The following is a 21518-nucleotide window of genomic DNA, read 5'->3' as shown; positions in this document are numbered from 1 at the left end:
CCTGGTATTAATTCAACAGCTTAGTGAGATTTGAACTCAGGACCCTCAGATCCCAAGCCCACCACTCCAGCCATAACATAATTAATGGTCTTATTTAATTATACCCATTATCGGGCGCATCCTCGACCACTTCGCTCTCTGGGGTCTTAAAGCATATCCTGGGTTATGTTGCTGGGGCCTGAAGCTGCCAGCCTGCTTAAACATGCCTTGACTTGGAACATACTGCAACGATTTATAAACTAAGTTTTTTTTTTTGTTTGTTTGTTTTGGTTTTTTCCACGTTCCTCACTTGTATTATCGAATGCCTCTATATCGTAGCTACGAATCGCTGGGTACATTGCAATGCTTATAAATGCCCGGAGACGCCAGCGTTCGTGGCTTTATTTCATTTCCGCACATGCGATAACCTCGAAAATCTCTTAACCTAAGCAGAATTTAAAAAAACATTAAGCTCTACAGTTGAACTAAGCAGCAGTTATGAGTCCTAAAAAAAAAAAGTGTTCATTTTCGAATTTGAACATTGCTGTTGCGTCTCCGGGAGGTGCTTAATATGACGGATCATTACTTGCCAAGCCAGCCGTTTCTCATCAACCATTTTGTTGGAGTGCTTGCTTGAGTGCTTAAGCCTTTTGGTGAGCGTTCTACAATATTCCCACTCACTGAATACTGTACCTCGATCGATTTGAACAAAGGTTAGGGGCCATTCCCATGCGTTGGCCACATGTTGTTCCATAGTGCAACAGGTGGTGGCTGACTCGCTGAAAATGTGAAATTTTATTTTACATGACATTTCCCCTTTTTGTATGATCTTCCATTATATGCCCCATCACTTCAGCATAGATAAATACAAATGCAACTTAAACATTTCTTTTTTTTTTTTTTAACTTTCTTCAACCATTTCATGGAGTGCTTGGCGAAGCCACTTGGCATACGTTCTTCAAGCTTCAATAGCAATAGCGCAGTTCAATACCAGAGGTAGGAAGGCAAAGTAAATTATATGATCACAATGAGTAAAAAAATGTTTTCAGTTGTTATGAAGTAATGAATCACCACATCACAGCAGGAAAGCCGAGAAGTTCACATGCTGCCTTCATGCTGACCTCCCTTGCCCTCCTTTCATGCTGCCTTCCCTTTCCCTCCCCTCACATTGCCTTACCCCTTGCCCTTCACCACTCCTCCTTCTTCGCTCCCCCACCCCTCCTCATCTCTCTCCCCTCCTTACCCCCCCCCCGCCCACTTAATTTTCCCGTCAGCAAAGTGATGGGTTGTATTTAATAGTGAAGGAATATGAGGGAAGAGGAGAGTGTCGGAAAAATGGGGAGAAAAACGAATTGAGAGAAGGAGCATGTATGAGGTGTGGGGAGGGAGGAGGGTGGTGTCAAAAGTTACTCAATTTGTACACAAAATAAAGAAATGGTCTCGAGCCTGCCTGCTCTGGTGTTTGAGGGCAAGTAACCTCAAATAAAAAAAACAACTGATATTTCCATTTGATCGTCATGCACATCAGGTGTGGTCATATGATAGCTGAGATGTGAACACAAACACTCACCACTGTCTGGCTTTGATTTGAATATTTTCTTTATTTTGCTTTGACGAAGGGTTAACGCCTGAAATGTCCGATTCTTGCTTCCCATGGCAGTTCGCGTCCCTCAACATGCATTGGGTCGACTCCATCCATGATAAACTATCATCTTGGTCTTTCACAGGCAGGGTGATTCATCACTGTGTGTTCCGTACCTCGGATGGACGTAAAACTGTGCGTCCCGTCTGCCAGCATCAGTTGGTAGACGATAATGATCCCATGGTGTCCTTTGTGAAAAGTGAGTTATCGCCGGCACCATGGCCAAATTCTAAATTCCTGCTCTAACCTCCAGGGGGCACTGCATCAGCGTTCCAAAATTGACCACAACCTTCATCACCTGTGGTGTGCTAAAGTTTGTTAACACCATTAAAAAAACTGGGAGTCTAAGGAGGTATACTGAAGGAGGGTGGGGTAGGTTGCCCCTCAAAATAGGTATTTACTTTTTTTCTCAGAAACTACCTACATAAAATTTCGATGGAACTTGACAACAACCTTCACCTCTCGTGATGTAATAAAGTTTGTTCACAACATTAAAACTAGGGTGCTCACCTGGTAGCGGCTGGATAAGATAACCAGGGAATCACTGGTAGGCATGGATGACCCACAATATATGTAACTGAGAAGAAAGTAAATACCTATGGATTTTTTTTTTTAATACTGTGAACAAACTTTGGGACATCACTGGTGATAAATGTTGTGGTCAAGTTTCATCAGAATTGCATGTGTAGTTTCTGAGAAGAAATGAGTTCCTAGTTTGGGGGAAACCCCTGTGGACCCCCTTCGGGCCAGATTTTCTTTTCTTTTCTTTTTTTTAAAATTGCCATGAACAAACTTTGGTACATACATGGTGATGAACGTTGTGGTAAAGTTTCGTACAAATCTGATGTGTAGTTTCAGAAAAGAAGTTGCAAGTATCTGTGGATGGACTGACGGACGGACACTGGTAAGAGGGACACTGCATCAGCGGCATAGCCGTGTCCCAACCAATGATGCAACCAACAGCCACAGGCTGCACTCGATAGGGAGACGGACGGACGACGTGCCATCCCATAAGCTTCCTGGAACTACGGTCCAGGTGAGCTAAAATTGAGGTCGAAGGGAGGGTGGGTTTCCTCCCAAAATAGGTATTTGCCTTCTTTTCAGAAACTACCAACACAATTCTGATAAAACTTGAGCACAACCTTCAACACCTGTGATGTGCCAGAGATTGTTCACACCGTTAAAAAAAATCGGGCCTAAAGTGGGTCTTCAGAGGGTTTCCCCCAAAAATATGTATTTACTTTCTTCTCCAAAACCACACACACACAATTTCGATTCAACTTGACCACAACCTTCATCACCCGTGATATACCAAAGTTGTTTGATCACGGCATTAAAATAAATTGGGGTCTGAGGGGATCTACGTTGAGGGTCCACATTGAGGTTGCGCCAAAAAGCGGTATTTGCTTTATTCTCAGAACCGACACAATTCCGATGAAAATGGACTACAACCTTCATTGCCCGTGATGTTCCAAAGTTTGTTCACACCATTTTAAAAATCTGGGTCAAAGAGTGCATATGGGGGTTTGCCCCCCTAAATATGTATTTGCTTTCTTCTCAGAAACTACACACAGTTCTGACGAAACTTGACCACAACCTTCATCACCCATGATGTACCAATGTTTGTTCATGCTATTTAAAAAATCGGAGTATGATGGGGTCTGAGGGGGGTGAGGAGGTTGCTCCCTAAAATAGGTATTTGCTATAACATTATTTTGCGAATTCCGTTCCACGTTGACTTCCTTCTCAAGTATCATTATTCTACCCGGTGAGCGCCCAGGGGTATTGCCCCTTCTCTTTTTTCACAATCATGGCAGGTCATTGAATAATAATTTCATTCACGGCCTTCCGCATGAGGGCAGTGTCAATGGCTCTTTCATTCTCTTCATGCACAGGTGGGCATTGAAGAAGTTTTCTTTTTTGAGAAGAATGAACAGTGAAATGTGAATTTGCGATTTATAAAAAGCAAATTCATAAAATATTGAGTTTTTCATCAAGTCATCAGGCAATCAGGAAAGTGAAAAGTTTGTTTATTGCACCATATTTTAAATTCTGTTTGATTATTGGAAGTGGCAAAAGAAGTTTTTTTTTTTCTTTTTTCTTTTTTTCTTTTTTGAATCAGAAGTTTTAACTAGCGAATAACCTGGCCTTAAGGATGGGTTAATTTCCCCAGGATGGTGGACTGGTTAGTTCTCCCATAATTGTGGACGAGTTCGTTCCCCCAGAATTGCGAACTGGTTAGTTCCCCCAGAATTGCGAACTGGTTAGTTCTCCCACAATTGCGGATGGGTTAGCTCCCCAGAATTCAGGACGGGTTAGTTCCCCCAGAATTGTGGACGTGTTAGTTCTGGAATTGTGGACGCGTTAGTTCTACAAGAATTGTGGATGTGTTATTTCTAGAATTGTGGATGTGTTATTTCTAGAATTGTGGACGCGTTAGTTCTAGAATTGTGGATGTGTTGGTTCTGGAATTGTGGATGTGTTGGTTCTAGAATTTTGGACGAGTTAGTTCTAGAATTGTGGACGTGTTAATTTTAGAATTGTCGACGTGTTAGTTTTAGAATTGTGGACGTGTTAGTTCTAGAATTGTGGATGCGCTGGTTCTGGAATTGTGGACGCGTTAGTTCTAGGATTGTGGACGCGTTCGTTCTAGGATTGTGGACGCGCTAGTTCTAGAGTTTGTGGACGTGTTGGTTCTAGAATTGTGGACGCGTTAGTTCTAGAATTAGTGGACGTGTTGGTTCTAGAATTGTGGACACGTTTGTTCTAGAATTAGTGGACGTGTTGGTTCTAGAATTGTGGACACGTTTGTTCCAGAATTGTGGACGCGTTAGTTCTTGAATTGTGGACGCGTTAGTTCTAGAATTAGTGGACGTGTTGGTTCTAGAATTGTGGACACGTTTGTTCTAGAATTGTGGACACGTTTGTTCTAGGATTGTGGACGCGTTAGTTCCAGAATTGTGGACGCGTTAGTTCTAGAATTGTGGACGCGTTAGTTCTAGAATTAGTGGACGTGTTGGTTCTAGAATTGTGGACACGTTTGTTCTAGAATTGTGGACACATTTGTTCCAGAATTGTGGACGCGTTAGTTCTTGAATTGTGGACGTGTTGGTTCGAGAATTGTGGACGTGTTATTTGTAGAATTTTGGACGAGTTAGTTTTCCTGGAATTGTGGATGGGTTTGTTCTCCTGGAATTGTGGACGGGTTTGTTCTCCTGGAATTGTGGACGTGTTGGTTCTGGAATTGTGGACGCGTTGGTTCTCCTAGAATTGTGGACGCGTTGGTTCTCCTAGAATTGTGGACGTGTTGGTTCTCCTAGAATTGTGGACGCGTTGGTTTTCCTAGAATTGTGGACGCGTTGGTTCTCCTAGAATTGTGGACGCGTTGGTTCTCCTAGAATTGTGGACGCGTTGGTTCTCCTAGAATTGTGGACGCGTTGGTTCTCCTAGAATTGTGGACGCGTTGGTTCTCCTAGAATTGTGGACGCGTTGGTTCTCCTAGAATTGTGGACGCGTTTGTTCTGGAATTGTGGACGGGTGAGTTCCCCCAGAATTGGGGACGGGTCAGTTTGCCCAGCATTGCGGACTGGTTAGTTCACCCCGAACTTCGGACGGGTTAGTTCACCCCGAACTTCGGACGGGTTAGTTCCCCCCCCCCCGAATTTCGGACGGGTTCGTTCACCCCGAACTTCGGACGGGTTAGTTCCCCCCGAATTTCGGACGGGTTAGTTCCCCCAGGATTGTGGACGGGTTAGTTCTCCCAGGATTGTGGACGGGTTAGTTCTCCCAGGATTGTGGACGGGTTCGTTACCCCAGGATTGTGGACGGGTTCGTTACCCCAGGATTGTGGACGGGTTCGTTCCCCCCGAATTTCGGATTGGTGAGTTCACCCCGAACTTTGGACGGGTTAGTTCACCCCGAACTTCGGACGGGTTAGTTCACCCCGAACTTCGGACGGGTTAGTTCCCCCCGAATTTCGGACGGGTTAGTTCCCCCAGGATTGTGGACGGGTTAGTTCTCCCAGGATTGTGGACGGGTTAGTTCTCCCAGGATTGTGGACGGGTTAGTTCTCCCAGGATTGTGGACGGGTTAGTTCTCCCAGGATTGTGGACGGGTTCGTTCCCCCAGGATTGTGGACGGGTTCGTCCCCCAGGATTGTGGACGGGTTCGTCCCCCAGAATTGTGGACGGGTTCGTTCCCCCAGGATTGTGGACGGGTTCGTTCCCCATTGCACCAGAAGTGTTGAATTTTCGTGTGCCTTGTAATTCTAACTGAATCATCAAACTGGGGGCGGGACTCTGCCATATGTATTTACATTGAGAGAGTTTGGGTGCTCCCTCTATCCTGAACCACTGATGATGAGATTAATTTTTTTTTCACTACTTGAAATCTTCCTCAGCCAACCCCAACTATAACTGCCAGTTTTCAACTTTCTGTCCAGCAGTTCAATAATGAACGCATGGCAAACAAACACATGGAAACTTCTCGAATTATAGTCATGATTATAACTAAATTAAAAAAAAAATTCATGAAATTGTTTGTAAATGTAGAGAGAGGGGAGAGAGAGAGAGGGGAGAGAGAGAGAGGGGAGAGAGGGAGAGAGGGAGAGGGGAGAGAGAGAGAGGGGAGAGAGAGAGAGAGGGGGAGAGAGAGAGAGAGAGAGAGAGAGAGAGAGAGAGAGAGAGAGAGAGAGAGAGAGAGAGAGAGAGAGAGAGTAAAATAAGAGGAGAGATTGAGAGACAAACAGAGCTGCTCTCACACCCCAGTGTGAAATGCGCGTCGTGTTAGCTCAGCGCTTGATGTTTGTCCCACACAGAGCACGCTTTGAGCATCCAGTGAGCACGCCATCGCTCAATGCGCTCTCGGGACCCCAGCGCGTACTCGGACAAACAGGGCGGCCTGTTTGTGTCGCTGGAACGAGTCACCAAGCGCAGCTGCCACTTGAACGTGCCCACCGATCGGCCTCTGTGCCACTATTTTCACCCCGTACGGGCGTTTCCCTTCGTAAACACATGGTAATATTTCTCCCCGAAACGCGACACACCGCTGATTGGTTTGTTGGAAAAGATTTTTTGTTTTTCACACCTTTTAAAGGAAAAATAAAATGATTGAACTTTCTTAAAAATAAAATAAGCTTTCAGCCAACTTCATACGGAATATCCATAACGTAAGACGTGGAACTCCCTCGTAGTCTGAAATATCCGAGAAGAGAAAAGACCCTCTTGCAGCCAAAAAAGCTACCTACCTGTGTTGGGGGCAGGTGTTTTTGTTTTTTCATTTAAAAAGACAAAAACTCGATTTGTTGTTTGTTGTCCCACCAAGGAAAAATAAGCAAATTTTATGTGTTGGAGCAGGTGCTACTTGTGTTGGAGCAAGTGTTTTGGGGTTTTTTTTCATATAAATAGACAAAAACTCGATTTGTTATTTTTCTGACAAAGGTCACAGCTTGAAATGGATGAAAACGAGAGGAGAGAGGTGAAGCAGGCATTTTTTTTTTTTAACCACCATTATTTCCTACTCAATGCTCCATCATACGTGGAAAGGTTTATAGGGAATGGATGGCTGACCACGTAAAAAGGGAGAATTGGACAAATACTCCGAGATTGCAAAATGGATTTATATAATTGGTTGGGACGAGAAAGCAGGTAAAGGTATGCATGACAGGTTGGGGCTTGTGGATGTAAATTTGGATTTCCTCCTGAATTGAGTAACTCATGGTCCTCTTCTGATCACTTTCCTGTCAAGGCTTGTATCTCTCTTGCTATTGTAATGGAGCAAACTCAACGACGCAGAATATGGCTGTTTGCACAGGCCACCTGGCAGGACTTCACTTTGCCTTCTCGCAACAGGATTGGACTGCCATCTCCAGAACACATGATATGGATTCCGCAAACGAATACTTTCACATTAGTCAACTTTCTCTCATGCATCGGTTTATCCCATCTCGTCTGTGACTTTTTTCTATCTGTCATCTTGACCCTGGTACACTCAATCCTTTGGGTAGCTTGTTTCAGTCGAGCAGCTTGCTTTCTTAGCATGGAAAGCCCTCCAAATTGAGGGTAACTATGGAATCACATTCTCGAGGCTGCTCGGTCTCTTCCCTCCAGGACATCAAACGAGCAATTCAACGCCATCTCGTCATCCCTAATTTCGATCCATGATCTTTACTTTACTACACCCATTAACCTTTCCTAACCCAACCGTCACCATTACTTGTTTCAGCACTTCGTCCCCTTCTCCTCTTTTCCAGTCCAATCATTGCTTTGATGTTTATCGCACTGTCAGTTATACTTTGCTCTTTCATGAGCCTCGGTCTCGTAAAGAAAAAAAAAAAAAACAATGCAGACACAAACCAAACCACTTGTCCCAATCAACTTGGCCCGCACAAGCTCATTCAGTCTCCTCATCCATCCTCGTGAACCGATGCAGGGTAATTTTTGAATGGTGTGTACGTGTGTATTAGTGATTAAATGCATTTTAATATACACAGGTATTTCCATTTATGTAGAGTGAAAAAAAGTGCATTGTTTATGTGGACACATGATGGGTAGAATTGCCTTTTTCTAGACATATTCATCCCGTGTGAAAATGGTTGGATTTTATGTTGATTAGTCAGTTTTTGGCATTTTTCAAGAAAAATTATGGAAAACAATCATGGAGTTTCTTTTTACCAAAGTATGCTCATTATATCGTAAATCTTATTCGAATCAGTAAGATACTTTTAACAACACAAATGTACAGAAATGATCTTGAAATACTCAGTACTCGACCACTACGACATTCGTCGGAGCGCACTCACCCCTCTCCCTCCATTTGACGATCTAAATAAGAGTTTCCATTTAAAATGAAAGCGCTGCATTGCACACTCCACGGTAGTTTTTGTTCTCCCCCTCTCGTGCCCACTCCTCGATCACTCGAATGACCTTTTTATTTTTCACAATATAATTATTTGCTCATACCCGTATCATGTACACATTCAAACATTCACGGTGCAGTGACATCGTTACAATACATTGGTGCTCATTCAATCATATTGTTGAATCTGAAAGACAATTGAATTGTTCCAATTATTTTTGTTAATGGATGAAATCAGGAAACAAATTGGGGGTGGTAGTTGTATGTAAGTTATGTAATTATGCAAAGTTATGTCAGTAAACCCCTGCCTTGACATTAAAATAATAAAAGATAAAGTCGTTGCAACAACAGACGTGAGAAATCATGTTTTCGTTTTGCAATACCTCCTTAACCTCCGGACCGTTGAGACGAGAGATATTTCGTTTAAACGTTATTTGGGTATCGGGCCTACTGTATACCTGCACCCCATTGATCATCTGAAGGTTAAAATTATTTGACTGAATATTCATACATATCCCCATGAGAATCGACCTCTGTTTTGAAAGGAACAACCATCCTTATTTTTCTTCTAAGTTAGGCCACAGCTTTACATGTGTTGCTTTATGACTTGGGGATCATTTTTCTGGTCCAGTTTAACATTTACCAAGTTCACTGCGGCCACAGCAGACAATAAGTTGAAACCAAATGACGCCGCCAAAGTTCAAGCTGTTGTTCAGACTTAACAGCCTTAAGTTTGCCGATGTTAAGGGTTTTATTGCTGACTAAGTTAAGGCTAAACAACGCCAAAATTGAGGGTGTTAAGACTGAATATGTTTGTTGCAACTTAACTATTTATTGTGTAAAGATTAGTTCAGGTATGTAGCTTAAAATAAAGGTGTGAAAAATACAAAGCTTAATTGCTTAGCCAAAGCATTAAACTTATTGTTGTAAAAGGTGAATTCAACAGAGCTATTGGTAGAAAATACTGTACGTGATGTCCATGCGTCTTGTAACCTTGTGGATATTAAAAATTATTTAAAGATATATTTATGTAACTTTCACTCACAACATATACTAACTTCTAAATTTTTTAGGGATGAGTTTGAGTTGTGGGGAGGTTTAGTCCGTAATAGCAATCGAGATTCAAGTCCACACAATAGCAAATCTTACGGTCCACACAATAGAATAATAACAAAGTTTTATTTGGTGCAGTTGATGGAAGGACTTTTAATATCAGACCACAGATGTAACCAATGTATCATAACAAAGAACTCAAAAGCACTCCAGATCTTTTGGTCCAAACCAACGTGCTGGTGCATGATCATTCATGACAGTTTTTAATGATTCAAATCATATAATATCACATCTTGTCCTTCTTTGTTTCTCTTCGCAATACCGTTAGTTTACGAGCAAATTGCTTCGTTATATAAATTTATATAACCGCACATAATCCAAAACATTTATGCTTTGCGTTCCTTGCATGCATTATTTAATTTGATGACTTAAAATAAAATGAAAAACAATCACTGCCCAAAGAACCAAACGACCAATATTTCTCTTATTCACGAGAATGATGCAAACATGCAACTCGAGCGTGTTACTATACAACACCAATTGTAACACTTTAGGAGGAAGAAATACACAAATGTGACATCATCTGCTGATGTGACATCACAAATATAACTAGAACAGCCACTCCGTGGAGTGCATACCTCTGCCAAGCTGATTAGTTTACGTTTTGCATCCCACTGATAGGCACAAAAAAATTTGGGGATCCGGATCCGGATGTGGATAATCACCAAAACGAATCAATTCTTCCTTCTTTCTTACCCAACCTCCCAACCAAATTTCGTCCGAATCTGTCCACAACTTTTTCAGATATCCTGCTATGTCGTTTTTGGCCCGATCTCTCAATGGTGAAAAATCTTTTTTTTTAATTCTCAGATCCAGAAACAGATCTTCACCAAAATCTAATCATTTTGTCTGAATCCGTCCACAACTTTTTGAGACATTTTGTTCACAAACAGACAAACAAACAGATAAACAGGGGGGAAAACATAAACCTCCATCCACCTTCGGTGTCAGAAGTAATAATAATAGCAATAATATTATATACTTTGCCATACCTCTTTTTTGCAATACAATGCAATTAACAAGTGAATTGATTAACTTGAAAAAAAAAAAGGTTACAAATCGCTTTATAAAGGAGAGTCAAGCAATGTATCGATAATCCGGCGGCATACACACGCTGTTATGGACTTTGTGTGAAAGTTAAACTTTATTACCATTTTAATAAATAAAAAAGGCTCAAAACGAGTAAATAGACAGCAGTGTATATACTTTATTCGCCAAACTAGTTGCAGTGAAACGGCTCCAATAAAACAAGATTTAAAATCAAAATAAAAACAATCGCTGCCAGATGCGTGAACGACAAATACCTTCGTTAGTCACGAGCACGGTGCAAACGCACAATTATAACATGTTACTACACAATACCAATTATAATAACATATCGTAATGAAGAAATACACAAAAAGCGAAGAAACAAAACCCGGCGATTACGCAAGACACGTATTTACAGTTCATTTTTTCAATAATTGCAATCGAGATTCAGGTGGATTAGCAAGTAATTGTTCCAGCATAACGCAACAATAGCTCTAATATGTAAAGTAAAGATCAACTGTGTATTTACACCAGTACACTCATAGGTTGCTGCATCCATTTTAAAAATTACTTTCGCTGAAAGGGATTTTTTTTTTAAATCCACGGACACATCGACACGATGCGCGTAAACCAGAGTACGTGTACAGACTGAAGGACAACGCACAAAAAAAATAGTTTAAAACTTGAAAACTTTCCCCTGAAGAAAATTGTTATTTCAATGCTGTTATTGATTTAGACAGCAAAATGTCATCTATGATTGGGTACAAAGTTTTGAAATTGGGGTGCTGTTAATTAGTTTGATAATTTTCACGCAAGTTGGAAATCTTATCAATGAGGGATCACACTGTTTAAAAATAGAGGGCACAAGGAGTGGGTTTTGGTGGAGGAATTGCTGCTTAAGTTCATTATTTGCATCTAGTTTCTCCCAAATGGTAGTGAGTCATTTATGACGCCATTCTTAGCTTTTTCACAAAAATGACTACAAACAAAATTCAACTTGAAATCAAGACATTCATTCCTGAAAGCTATTTCATTTCTAACCCAAACCCCTCCCTCACCCAACCCATGACAGATTGAACCCTAACATAAAAAACAACAATTGATTTTTAAAATCAACTATGCATTTATCACAATTTTAAAGGGTATTTGGGGGGAATTCCTTAAATCTTTTTTTTTTTTTTTTACAGTTTAAACACAAGAATTGACAAACATTTTTTTTTTTTTTTAGTTTAAAACGTATAACATTTAAAAATCGTGGGCACCTTCAAAACCGCAATGAGAACAATATTCGACCAGTAGCAATGGATCATTGGTCTTTGACAGCAACTGGGGGATAGGCGGGTGGCTGTGATCTTGTGGAATATCCCAAATCGGAGGATCAGATGTCTGGAGGGGTCAGTGGTGCCCACGTGGTCAGGAGGTGTGCCGTGGGGTCGTACGGCGAGTCGACAGGAACCGTGTCTCCCCCGTGACCTCCGGTGTCGTACGAGGACGGAGAAGCACCGTGCAGGGTACTGGAATGTCCGCCGGGGTAGGGCGAGGAGTTGCCTCGGAAGAAAGGCATGGGGAGTCCCGTGGGCATGGCCTGAGGTACGGGGGACATGCTTCCACCCGCCATGGACCACAAGTATTGACTGCGGAACCAAACCAAGTGCAACAGTAATGAACGCTGTTCGGATTGAATCCTCATCATCCAACTTTGGTTAATCAACTGTTGATAATCTTTATAGTTAACGAGTGGTTGCTAACTCCAGTTAGTTTAATTCCTTGAGTTAAAGTCAGCCACAAGATTTTAAGACTACCTTATAAATGTATATCTGCATATGCTCTGTACGAGAACTTTTCAAATCATTCTTTTAGTTGTGGTTATCACCTGCTATTCGGATTGCCGGAGTGGTGCAACATTCCGGCGTGCGATGACACTGGCAGGCCGGACCAAGCGTCATGGCCACCAAGCATGGGAAGGTTCGAACCGGGACCTTCAGTGTATCCTGAGGGGACATTGCAAGCGTTAGAAGATAACACCACGTTATCTTGACGGCGTAGGTGAGGAAAGGCAAAGCCATTACATTCTCTCGGTGCATTCCACTTTGAACTACCAAATTCTGCATCGGGTTGTGTTACCATCAAAGCATGTGCAGTGTAACATATCTTTGTATTGTAAGATTTGTGACAAGTTTCTTGAAAACTACAAGGACATCCCAAAGTATCATAAATTCTGCTTAATATGTACTGTCACATAGTATTGCAATACACTGTTCTCTCGCATTAACGGTGTTGTGATAAAACAGTGGCGCAATTGTGAACAACTGCAATAATGTTATCAGCAGGTTTGAAAGTAGAATTATGATTGATTACAAATTCCTGGGCATGAAGTTACTTTATCAAACGTATTCATTCCAAAGGACATATGCAGCATTCAAATTACAATTGTCTAGTAAATGCTGATGTTTTATTGTTTTTCGATATGCAAGATCAGGTGGTTATTTCAGAAAAAATATTTCCTTCATAATGATGAAAAATATAAAGTGTGGTTTCTTATGTGATTGCATCTTGTTATTTTGACATTTGGAAAACCTCTCATAACACAAAACACATTACTATATAGTATACTAGCAGGGGCTACTCGCCGCTGCCCGGCTGGGTGAGCTTATCCGGGTGGTGGTTTCGGGACGTGTTGGACATTGAAAAGTTATGGAGTTGTTGGCCTCATGGTGGTTACCTCTTGCCTGCGGGCCAGCAGCACCACCTGACCCCACATCCCAATATACACTTCATAGCAGACTTTGGTGCCCTCAAAACGGATGTCAAGGGCAACGTGCAGTGGCTGCACCCAAAATTGGGACTTTGGTTCAGCCGTGAAAGAATAACGCACAAACAAACACACAAACATTTACAAGATACTATTGTCTGTTGTGCCGTTGCGAAAAATAATTGAAGTTCAAGTAGTTGTATACTCGTCTTGTTTTTCTGCAATGACCACAATTATTCCCAACTTCTTGTGGGGTCGGTCGGGGGAACGGTTCTTGGCCAAGTCTTTCACAAACCGACTGGCCAGGCCTGGTGTGAATTTATAATTTGTTGAGGGTGCCGGCGATAATGCGCCAACTCTTCATGAAAGATTGTGGGATCTTTCACATCCACCTATGAAAAATGTTGGCAGGCCTTCCGACGAAGCAGGGACACATTGATGTGTCGGCTGGCATGCAAAACACCAGGTTGACAGTTTATACCTGGGTCGAGATTTCAACCCGAAGCAAAACAGCACAAAGGTGAATGTGCATACAGTACCTGTAAAGTTTAAACTATCCCATTTGTCATAATTGTACACTAATAATGGAACAAGCCGGTAGGCGACATGGCTGCTCGCTCCAGATGGAAAGCTGGCCGACGTGACTAGCCGATATTCATGTACATGCTATCAATCAATTTAGCACAATAAATATGATTATCACAGCCCTCCTAGTTTGCGCCCAGAAACCCGCCTTGTGAAATTTCAGGCATGTTTCCAAAGAGACTCTAACAAATGGCAGCCCTGGTAATTCCATTTATCTATTCGCTAAAGATTTTCTTTTTTTATATGATGCTGTAAGACATTCTCCTTGGGCACAAAAAAAAACAGGTCCCTCGGAGGTCCAGTTTCGGAGGTATTGATTTTTTTTGTACAGTCCACAATAAGTGTACGATGTACGATATAGTATTTTAGCTGTTGCTAAGCAACGGAGGTGTGCATAGCAACCATTCATTTTTGTGTACATGCTAGCCACATTGTACACATTTCACCCAAGTTTCATCAAAATCACTCTTTCTCTTAGAGATATTCACAATTAACCGTTTCTGAAATGTTCGACATGTACTCGCCCAAAACCTATCTCCTCCTACAAATATTTTTTGTTAGGGCTGCAAATTGGCATGAAGGGAGCTTGATAGATTGCACACAGAACTCTAAGCTTCGATTTTTCGACCACTTTAAAGGGCCGTTGCTAGGGCCCGGGGTCCCATATTCGAAAGCACACGATTCCCAGAAATATTGGTCCTACCTACCAAATTTCATTGGAATCGGTTGAGTGGTTTAGCCCCGAGGCTTGACCAAAGTTTCGCGGACAGACAGACAGATTAAAATGTCCAGAATAAGGGTGCTCTAAGAGCAGCCAATATAGAAAATGTTCCATATGCTCAGTAGATGTCGCTTCCCTTCAACTGCTTTCTCCCCCACGCTCCTTCCCTCTTTTGTTCTATCTTCCTTTCCTTTTCTTATTTGACCCCCTCCCCCCCAAACCCAACCTTTCCCCAACCACATCCACCCCTCCATGCATAATCATAAATAGATGATCCTTTCGAAAGCAATTTTTAAGTGTTTCAATATCTGTTTTACATCTAACTGTGTTGGGTTTGCAGTAGCTAATTAATAATTGTGAGCGATAGTATAATTGGCTTCAAATGAAATCTTCCATTGGCAATGTACTTTCAACACAGTGAAATCACGCATGGAGTTTCATTACGATTCGTGAGTTCGTGGCCGAAGCAATAAGAATCGGGAAATAAAATAAAAATTGTTCAGTTAAATGGTTAAAATTACTATCATTTGCAATCAACGACTTTACATCAGGCCCAGGACTTACTGATCACCTCTCATAAACCATACAACAAAGGGATGCATATTGCTGTTCCCATGACTACTTCAGGTTTTCCAAACAGGGGTTTCACCACCCTTGAATTCTCGCTTCAGAGTGATCTTTGCAACTTTCAGTCATTTTACGAGTGCGATGTCGGCCTCGTAGTTTACTGTGTCCCAAAGCAACCGTTTTCCACAAAATTATCTACGATTTTGGATTTGACTTCCAGGCCTGTGACCTTCCTCGGACTAACATTTTGTGCAATTGGCCATCCACAAAGGGCAAATGCGAGAAACTCCTTTACATTACAACTGCCTTCCTCCGAATTCAGAGCTACATCGGCATATTCCTGTGGCGTGAAGTTGCATCAAGTGCTGCAAGTACGATTGCGTGCAGTGGATACACACCGTGGGGCGCACGAGCGACATGCGGGCTCGGGTAGGGTGCTGCACGGTGAGCACGAAGTGGAGGGAAGCGCTCACAAGCGGATGTGCCAGGTAGAGAAAAGGCCCCGGGAAACTGTTGCTGTCCTGGTAGGAGCCAACCACCGACTGCGCGGCATGGGGCGATGGGGAAACAACCATTGAAGATGATTATACAAGATTATTATTCTTGCAATGCCTTTCCTTGTAATTTAATGTAGTTATCTAGACCGGCACTCGGTAGAGCGCATACCTCCGCAAGGCTGAACAGTTTACATTTTGTATCCCTCTGGAAGGCTGTACTGTATCTGCGTCTGAACCTGAACCAAAATCTCATCGGCTTGTTCGTATCACCAAACCAACTGATTCACCGAGTTTAGTCTGAATCCATACATAACAGTTTCACATATTCTGCTATTCTCTGTATCGTTTTCCATCTCTCAATGGTGAGGAATCACTTAAACAAACAAATAAAATAAAATCCAGCATCCGGTTTTGGATCTTCACCAAAATCAAATCCTTTGGTCGTTGTCACACACCCAACATGTCCACCAAGTTTTATCTGAATCCGTCCAAAACTTTTTGAGATATTGTGCTATATATCATTTTTGGCCCCATCTCTCAATGGTGAAGAATAACTAAAAAAATTCCTGGATCCGGATCTTAATCAAAATCTCATCAATTCATCCTTGTCACACACTCAACCTGTCCGTCCACCAAATCCATAATTTTTGAGACATCCTGCTCACAGTCAGACAGACAAACAAGGGTGGAAACATAACCTCCCTCCACCTTCGGTGCCGGAGGTAATAAAACTGCAGCACCAACACGGTTTCGCGGGAATCTTTCACGTACTTACTCTGAGCATAACCAGATTGCTGAATATCCGAGATATCATTTGGACCATCTTTGTGTGGATCACTTCTGCAAGGTAAAATAAAAGTATCACTCAGCATTATTTTCACCAATAGACTCTTCCATTTTAACTATTTCTAGAAATAAGCATGATGGTATAGCAAAGTGCAGGGCTAGCCTGATAGTGCAGAGGTTTAGCATACAGGTCTTTGAACCATCCAACCTGGGTTTGATTTCTCACCCAACTGTAGGTTGGCATCCCAGTGCTCCACAGGCAGCGTGTTGCATAAAATGAGTGCACTATCCTTTGGATCAATGTTAACTAGTCTGCCACCATTTTATTGTAGTGGACAATAATCACCTTGAAGGGAAGCACTCGAACCTAATTCTATACTCCAACAATGGCAAACCACCCAGTGCAAGTTTGTTGCCATGGGACCGCTTCACAGCACATGAACCTGCCATGAGGCAGACCACCAAAAAGAACGACAAAGACCCACATTACTCTAAGAGTGTGATGACGGCCAGTGCAGCATTGGGGGCTTCATGACCGAGTTGGAAAACTCAAGGGGAAGAGCCGATGCTAATGCAACGACCGGTGCAGTATACTTCTCTCAGTCTACAACTACAACAATACAGCAAAGTTCAGAGTTCTTAATACGAGCCCATTTTGCAGAATAAGTTGGTTTCAAGGATGTCTTTTGTTTGTTGATGCAGACCTTTCTTTAGCATCCAGAAAAGCTTTGGCGAAGGGGTTGTGACGGATCTTGAGTGTAGTTATCTGCACCCACGGGGACAACAAAAAAAAAGTGATTGCGATAATCTTTTCAGAATAAATCCTCCAGTCCGTATAAATGTATATTTTGTTTGCATTGCCATCTGCAGGATAAGTTTTATAATCTTAAATGAAAAGTTATACAAGATTTAACAATAAGTATACATCAGTTTGTTTGTGTTGAAGCTTCTCGGTTTCCTGTAGGGAAAGAAAATTGGAGGTCACACATTGAATTACAAGTATGTACCTCCTCATTCTGATAGGCGGTCACAGCGATGAAACGAGTCTCTGGAAACGCGTGGCTCGAGAGTAGACGTTGCGGACCACCGACGCGCACGATGTGCATTCGCGGCTGGTACTTGTGAAGAGAGTTGAGCATTATCTGTAACACGGTGCGTACATGAGTACGCGACTAAAAAGGTGCAAAAATCCAAGATTGACATTTAAGGTCGCGTGTGTACTTGCCCGTGGCATACCTGTCCACTGCCGTTCATCTTGTTGGACAGCTTCACTTTGCAGAAAGACACCGGGGCACGCATCCAGTGTGCACCGAAGTTTGGCGAGTCTGGGTGGATGTAGACGCAGCTTGGGGGTTGAGGCTCGGGCTTGCCTCCTGCAACCCACTCTCCGTTCACGTACTTCCAGCGGTGGGCGTCTGCCGCCGAGAAGTCGAGAAGCAATGAGTACATTGCATGTGCGTCGAGGCCGGACACGGACACCTTGATGACCGGAAACATGCGCCTGTGCACCACACCGACGCAACGATTCTTTAGGGGACTGTTGATGCAACGAATGTGCGTTGTTGAGTCAATCATTGTCTGTAAAATAATCTCAGATGACATCCAACTATTCACTCCAAAAAGGACTCTTAATTGTGTCAACGAATTGACTTTGTATGATGGACTTTAACGCAAAAAATTCAATTGTAGCGACAAATCAGCGCAAGTAATCACACTTCATTTGAGGACAATGTGGAGTTCAACGAAGGACGATCTTCAACGACTATCCAAGTGAACAAAGTAATAGGAATTTCAAACAAAAACTCCTCTTTATAACTACAACAGATTTCTGTTTCATACATTTCTCATTGCTTTTTTTATATCCTCGAGAGGGATGAAATTCGATCATTGAAATCGACAAATATCGATAACACATCGTTATCAATTGTTCGCGAGCAATCACAAAGTTTCACAATCGCTCAACATGCCATTTGTAACTTTGGATAACAGCTCCATAACCATAACAACATGATACGTGTTAATCCGCGCAGGAACTCGAACTCTCCGAATGCACCTCTCGAACTTACTCCCCCCATATGTGAGTGTCATTGTGCAGTGGAGAAGCGTCGCAACGAGCTTCTCCATGAACCAGACACGGGAAGACCATCGTACCTCGACATGTACACGCGACGTATAAAGAGCGCACCTTCCAGTCTTGGTGACAATCATCTCATTGGTGAGTGCGTGGAACTGCTCCCAGAGGACTCGCTCCTCCAGCACCACTCGCACGTCTCGCTCGCTCGCCTCGCTCTTGTCGCTCGGTTCACTCGTTTCGCGCGCCGCTGCGCTCAGCAGCTGCTCGAGGCGACTCGGAGGGTCCTCGCCGTTTGACTCACCCATGGCTCGTCTCCTGTGACGGTTCTACAGGAGTGGAGGCTAGATATGGATCAGGAGGAATCACAGATCGAGAGTCGGGTCTCAATTAGATGTAGGTTGAGAAAATATCTGACTTCGGGTGGTCGTTTCCTTGGAGGGAGAGGAAAGGTTTGGGCATGGGATCAAGGGTGATCAGGATAGAAAGTGGTCTTTGGAGAATCGGAGAAACTGCGTTGCAGGTTCGGATGATTTTTGGGAGGAACGATCAGGAAGAAAGCTTTTTACAAGATCTTCACTCGATGAGATGCTCTTGGGTTTGTCGAGGCCACAGCACTTGGACTAGAGACAGTCCAGGAGGCAAGGAGGAGGAGAGATCTGGAGGGGGTTGGGGGATGAGGCACGACAGAGGGATCAACCCTCCTTTCTAGGACCTCCTGCCGTGCGTTATCCGTTTCTTCGGACGTTTCGCCCATCCACGTTCTCCAATCGTGCCTATAATGGGAATCCGCCGCCACTGGTAATGTCACGTGATGTACTTCCATGCATTTCCATTGGATCCGAGTTTTCATTATGGGCGTTGCCCGATCTTATGGTCTACGGATCAGACCCATAAAAACCAACGAAAATGTGGCCCTTCCCCCACTTTGCACTTTTATTTTGCTCCCGCGTTTGATGTGCTGCAATTATCTACTGACCCCTGCCTCCATCCCCACCCCTCCGCCAACCCCCACTAGCCCACCCGCCCTTCTTTCCTCGACTAATTCACTTATACCCCAATACCTCAAAGCCTTTATTTCCCTCTTTCATTCGAAGTTCGAGATAGGTGAGTCTGCAATTTTACGCATTTTCATTAAGGGTCCATACTATACCTCCATCGCCTATTTTGAAGGAAAGCATCATCCTTGGACTGAAATGCAGAGATTTCGAATGATTTTTTTTTTTAACAAAACGGGGTTTCATTTTGTAAGTTCCTCCACCTTTTATTCAGATATAAAAGTCATCAAACTCATCACACGAAAAGTTGTCATACATAAAATATGTGAAACAGGTTTACTGTCAATTAGTTGCAATTTAAACGTGATGAGATTTTTTTTTAAGGTGAAATAAAAATTGGCCAAAAAAATAAATAAAAACGTTTCAAAATAAAACTATCGACGAATTGTTTTGAAATAAAATTGTCAAATCAAAAGTTGCCGCTTTGAAGAAATTGTCATTGAACTGAACACCAGTTTCGATCTGCTAACGAAAGGTGTCCCTAGGAAAGAGTTCAGGGAGTTTTAACAAGGGCATCAAGTGGAAAAACCATCATTGTTTGTATGATTAAGAAAACCAGATTAAATAAATTTAAAATAAATTCAGTACAAGCTGATGTAATAATAAGTTTTGGAACAAACCAATTATATAGCAGCATTGTTTTGTGTTTAGTATTTTTTTTTATGTGTGTGCATAAACTGTTGTTAAAAAAAAGAAAAGCCAAAACTGAAAAGAAGCTCAAGATCTGGAGGTTATAATAATATTTATAATAATAACGAGACGTGCCACTTTACAACTGCGGGCAGTTATGGCCGGGTTTCAGACAAGTGACCCATGACGTACTGTACTCTTTATAAAACTGAATTCAGAATTGGAGTAAAAAAGATTAAATACAAAAAAAAAAAAGATTCAAAATATTATCAAACTATATTCCCAAAGTTATTAAACGATATTCCCAAAGACTCATTGATCATGTGTGTGAAGTTTCACATCGATCCAGAAGATTGACTTCTGGAGAAGATAAAATTGTAAGGTTTCTTCTCCAAAAATGAAAAAAAATAATTCTGGCTGGCAGACCATGCGACTGATCACGTTGAATTTTAAACATATATTCCCCATGACTACTAAGCCATACTTGTTAAATTTCACTTGGACCAATGAAGCGATTCAAGAGAAATACTTTTTAAAAAGATTTTCTTTCAATCCAATATGACCATGTGACAATTTACGTTTTCGTGAACACCGTAATATCCCCAAGGCTTGTGGAATGTATGAGAAGTTTCCCCTCGATCTGTTCAGCTGTTCTGGAGAAGATAAAATCTAAAGGTTTGATTTTTCAAAAAAAAAAAATATGGCTGCCAGACCATGTGGCCTATTCAGCTGAAATTTACACCCCACATTCCTCAAGGCAGGTCGATCATGTGCATGAAGTTTCACATTGATCTAGTAAGCTATTCTGGAGAGGATTTTTAAAGGTTTTAATTTTCAATCCAATATGGCTGACAGACCATGTGACCTATGATGTTGAAATTTACACTCTATATTCTCCAAGGCCATTAGATCATGCGCTTGAAGTTTCACATTGATCTAGTAAGCTATTCTGGAGAGGATTTTTAAAGGTTTTAATTTTCAATCCAATATGGCTGCCAGACCATGTGACCTATGATGTTGAAATTTACACTCTATATTCTCCAAGGCCATTAGATCATGCGCTTGAAGTTTCATATCGATATAGTAAGCCATTCTGGAGGGGATTTTTAAAGGTTTTAATTTTCAATCAAATATGGCTGACAAGCTATGTGACTGGTGACATCATCAATTTAATTTTCGCAACCAATTTATCTGTTTTTCACCCTCACGAATTTTCATACTGATCGGCCAAAG

At 42.1% G+C, this 21518-nt stretch overlaps 1 protein-coding gene across 1 annotated transcript; it reads right to left on the bottom strand.

Annotated features, from left to right (window-relative positions):
• Nucleotides 1–9701: 9701 nt before the first annotated feature.
• Nucleotides 9702–19359, bottom strand: TBXT (T-box transcription factor T). Its single transcript, XM_085846984.1, has 8 exons — nucleotides 18712–19359; nucleotides 17763–18027; nucleotides 17534–17668; nucleotides 17231–17292; nucleotides 16516–16580; nucleotides 15642–15785; nucleotides 12492–12609; nucleotides 9702–12252 (listed from the first exon to the last, which is right to left on the bottom strand). The coding sequence occupies exons 1-8, from the start codon at nucleotides 18903–18905 to the stop codon at nucleotides 11997–11999; spliced, it is 1239 nt and encodes a 412-aa protein (XP_085703110.1). The 5' UTR covers nucleotides 18906–19359; the 3' UTR covers nucleotides 9702–11996.
• Nucleotides 19360–21518: the final 2159 nt, after the last annotated feature.

Source organism: Eptatretus burgeri, chromosome 11, assembly GCF_056783735.1.
Source record: "Eptatretus burgeri isolate ZD-2024b chromosome 11, Ebu_testis_v1, whole genome shotgun sequence".
Classification (NCBI taxonomy): Eukaryota; Metazoa; Chordata; class Myxini; order Myxiniformes; family Myxinidae; genus Eptatretus; species Eptatretus burgeri.
The sequence above is the reverse complement of the archived record's forward strand: the minus strand, read 5'-3'. Positions and strand labels throughout refer to the sequence as shown.

Excerpts from the sequence above, each read along its gene's own strand:
- TBXT (XM_085846984.1), bottom strand. The coding sequence starts at position 18,905 with ATGGGTGAGTCAAACGGCGAGGACCCTCCGAGTCGCCTCGAGCAGCTG. Across the intron at positions 16,581-17,230 it reads TTTCTGGATGCTAAAGAAAG|AAGTGATCCACACAAAGATG; the intron begins GTCTGCATCAAC and ends TTTACCTTGCAG. Across the intron at positions 15,786-16,515 it reads GCAATCTGGTTATGCTCAGA|TCGGTGGTTGGCTCCTACCA; the intron begins GTAAGTACGTGA and ends CATGCCGCGCAG.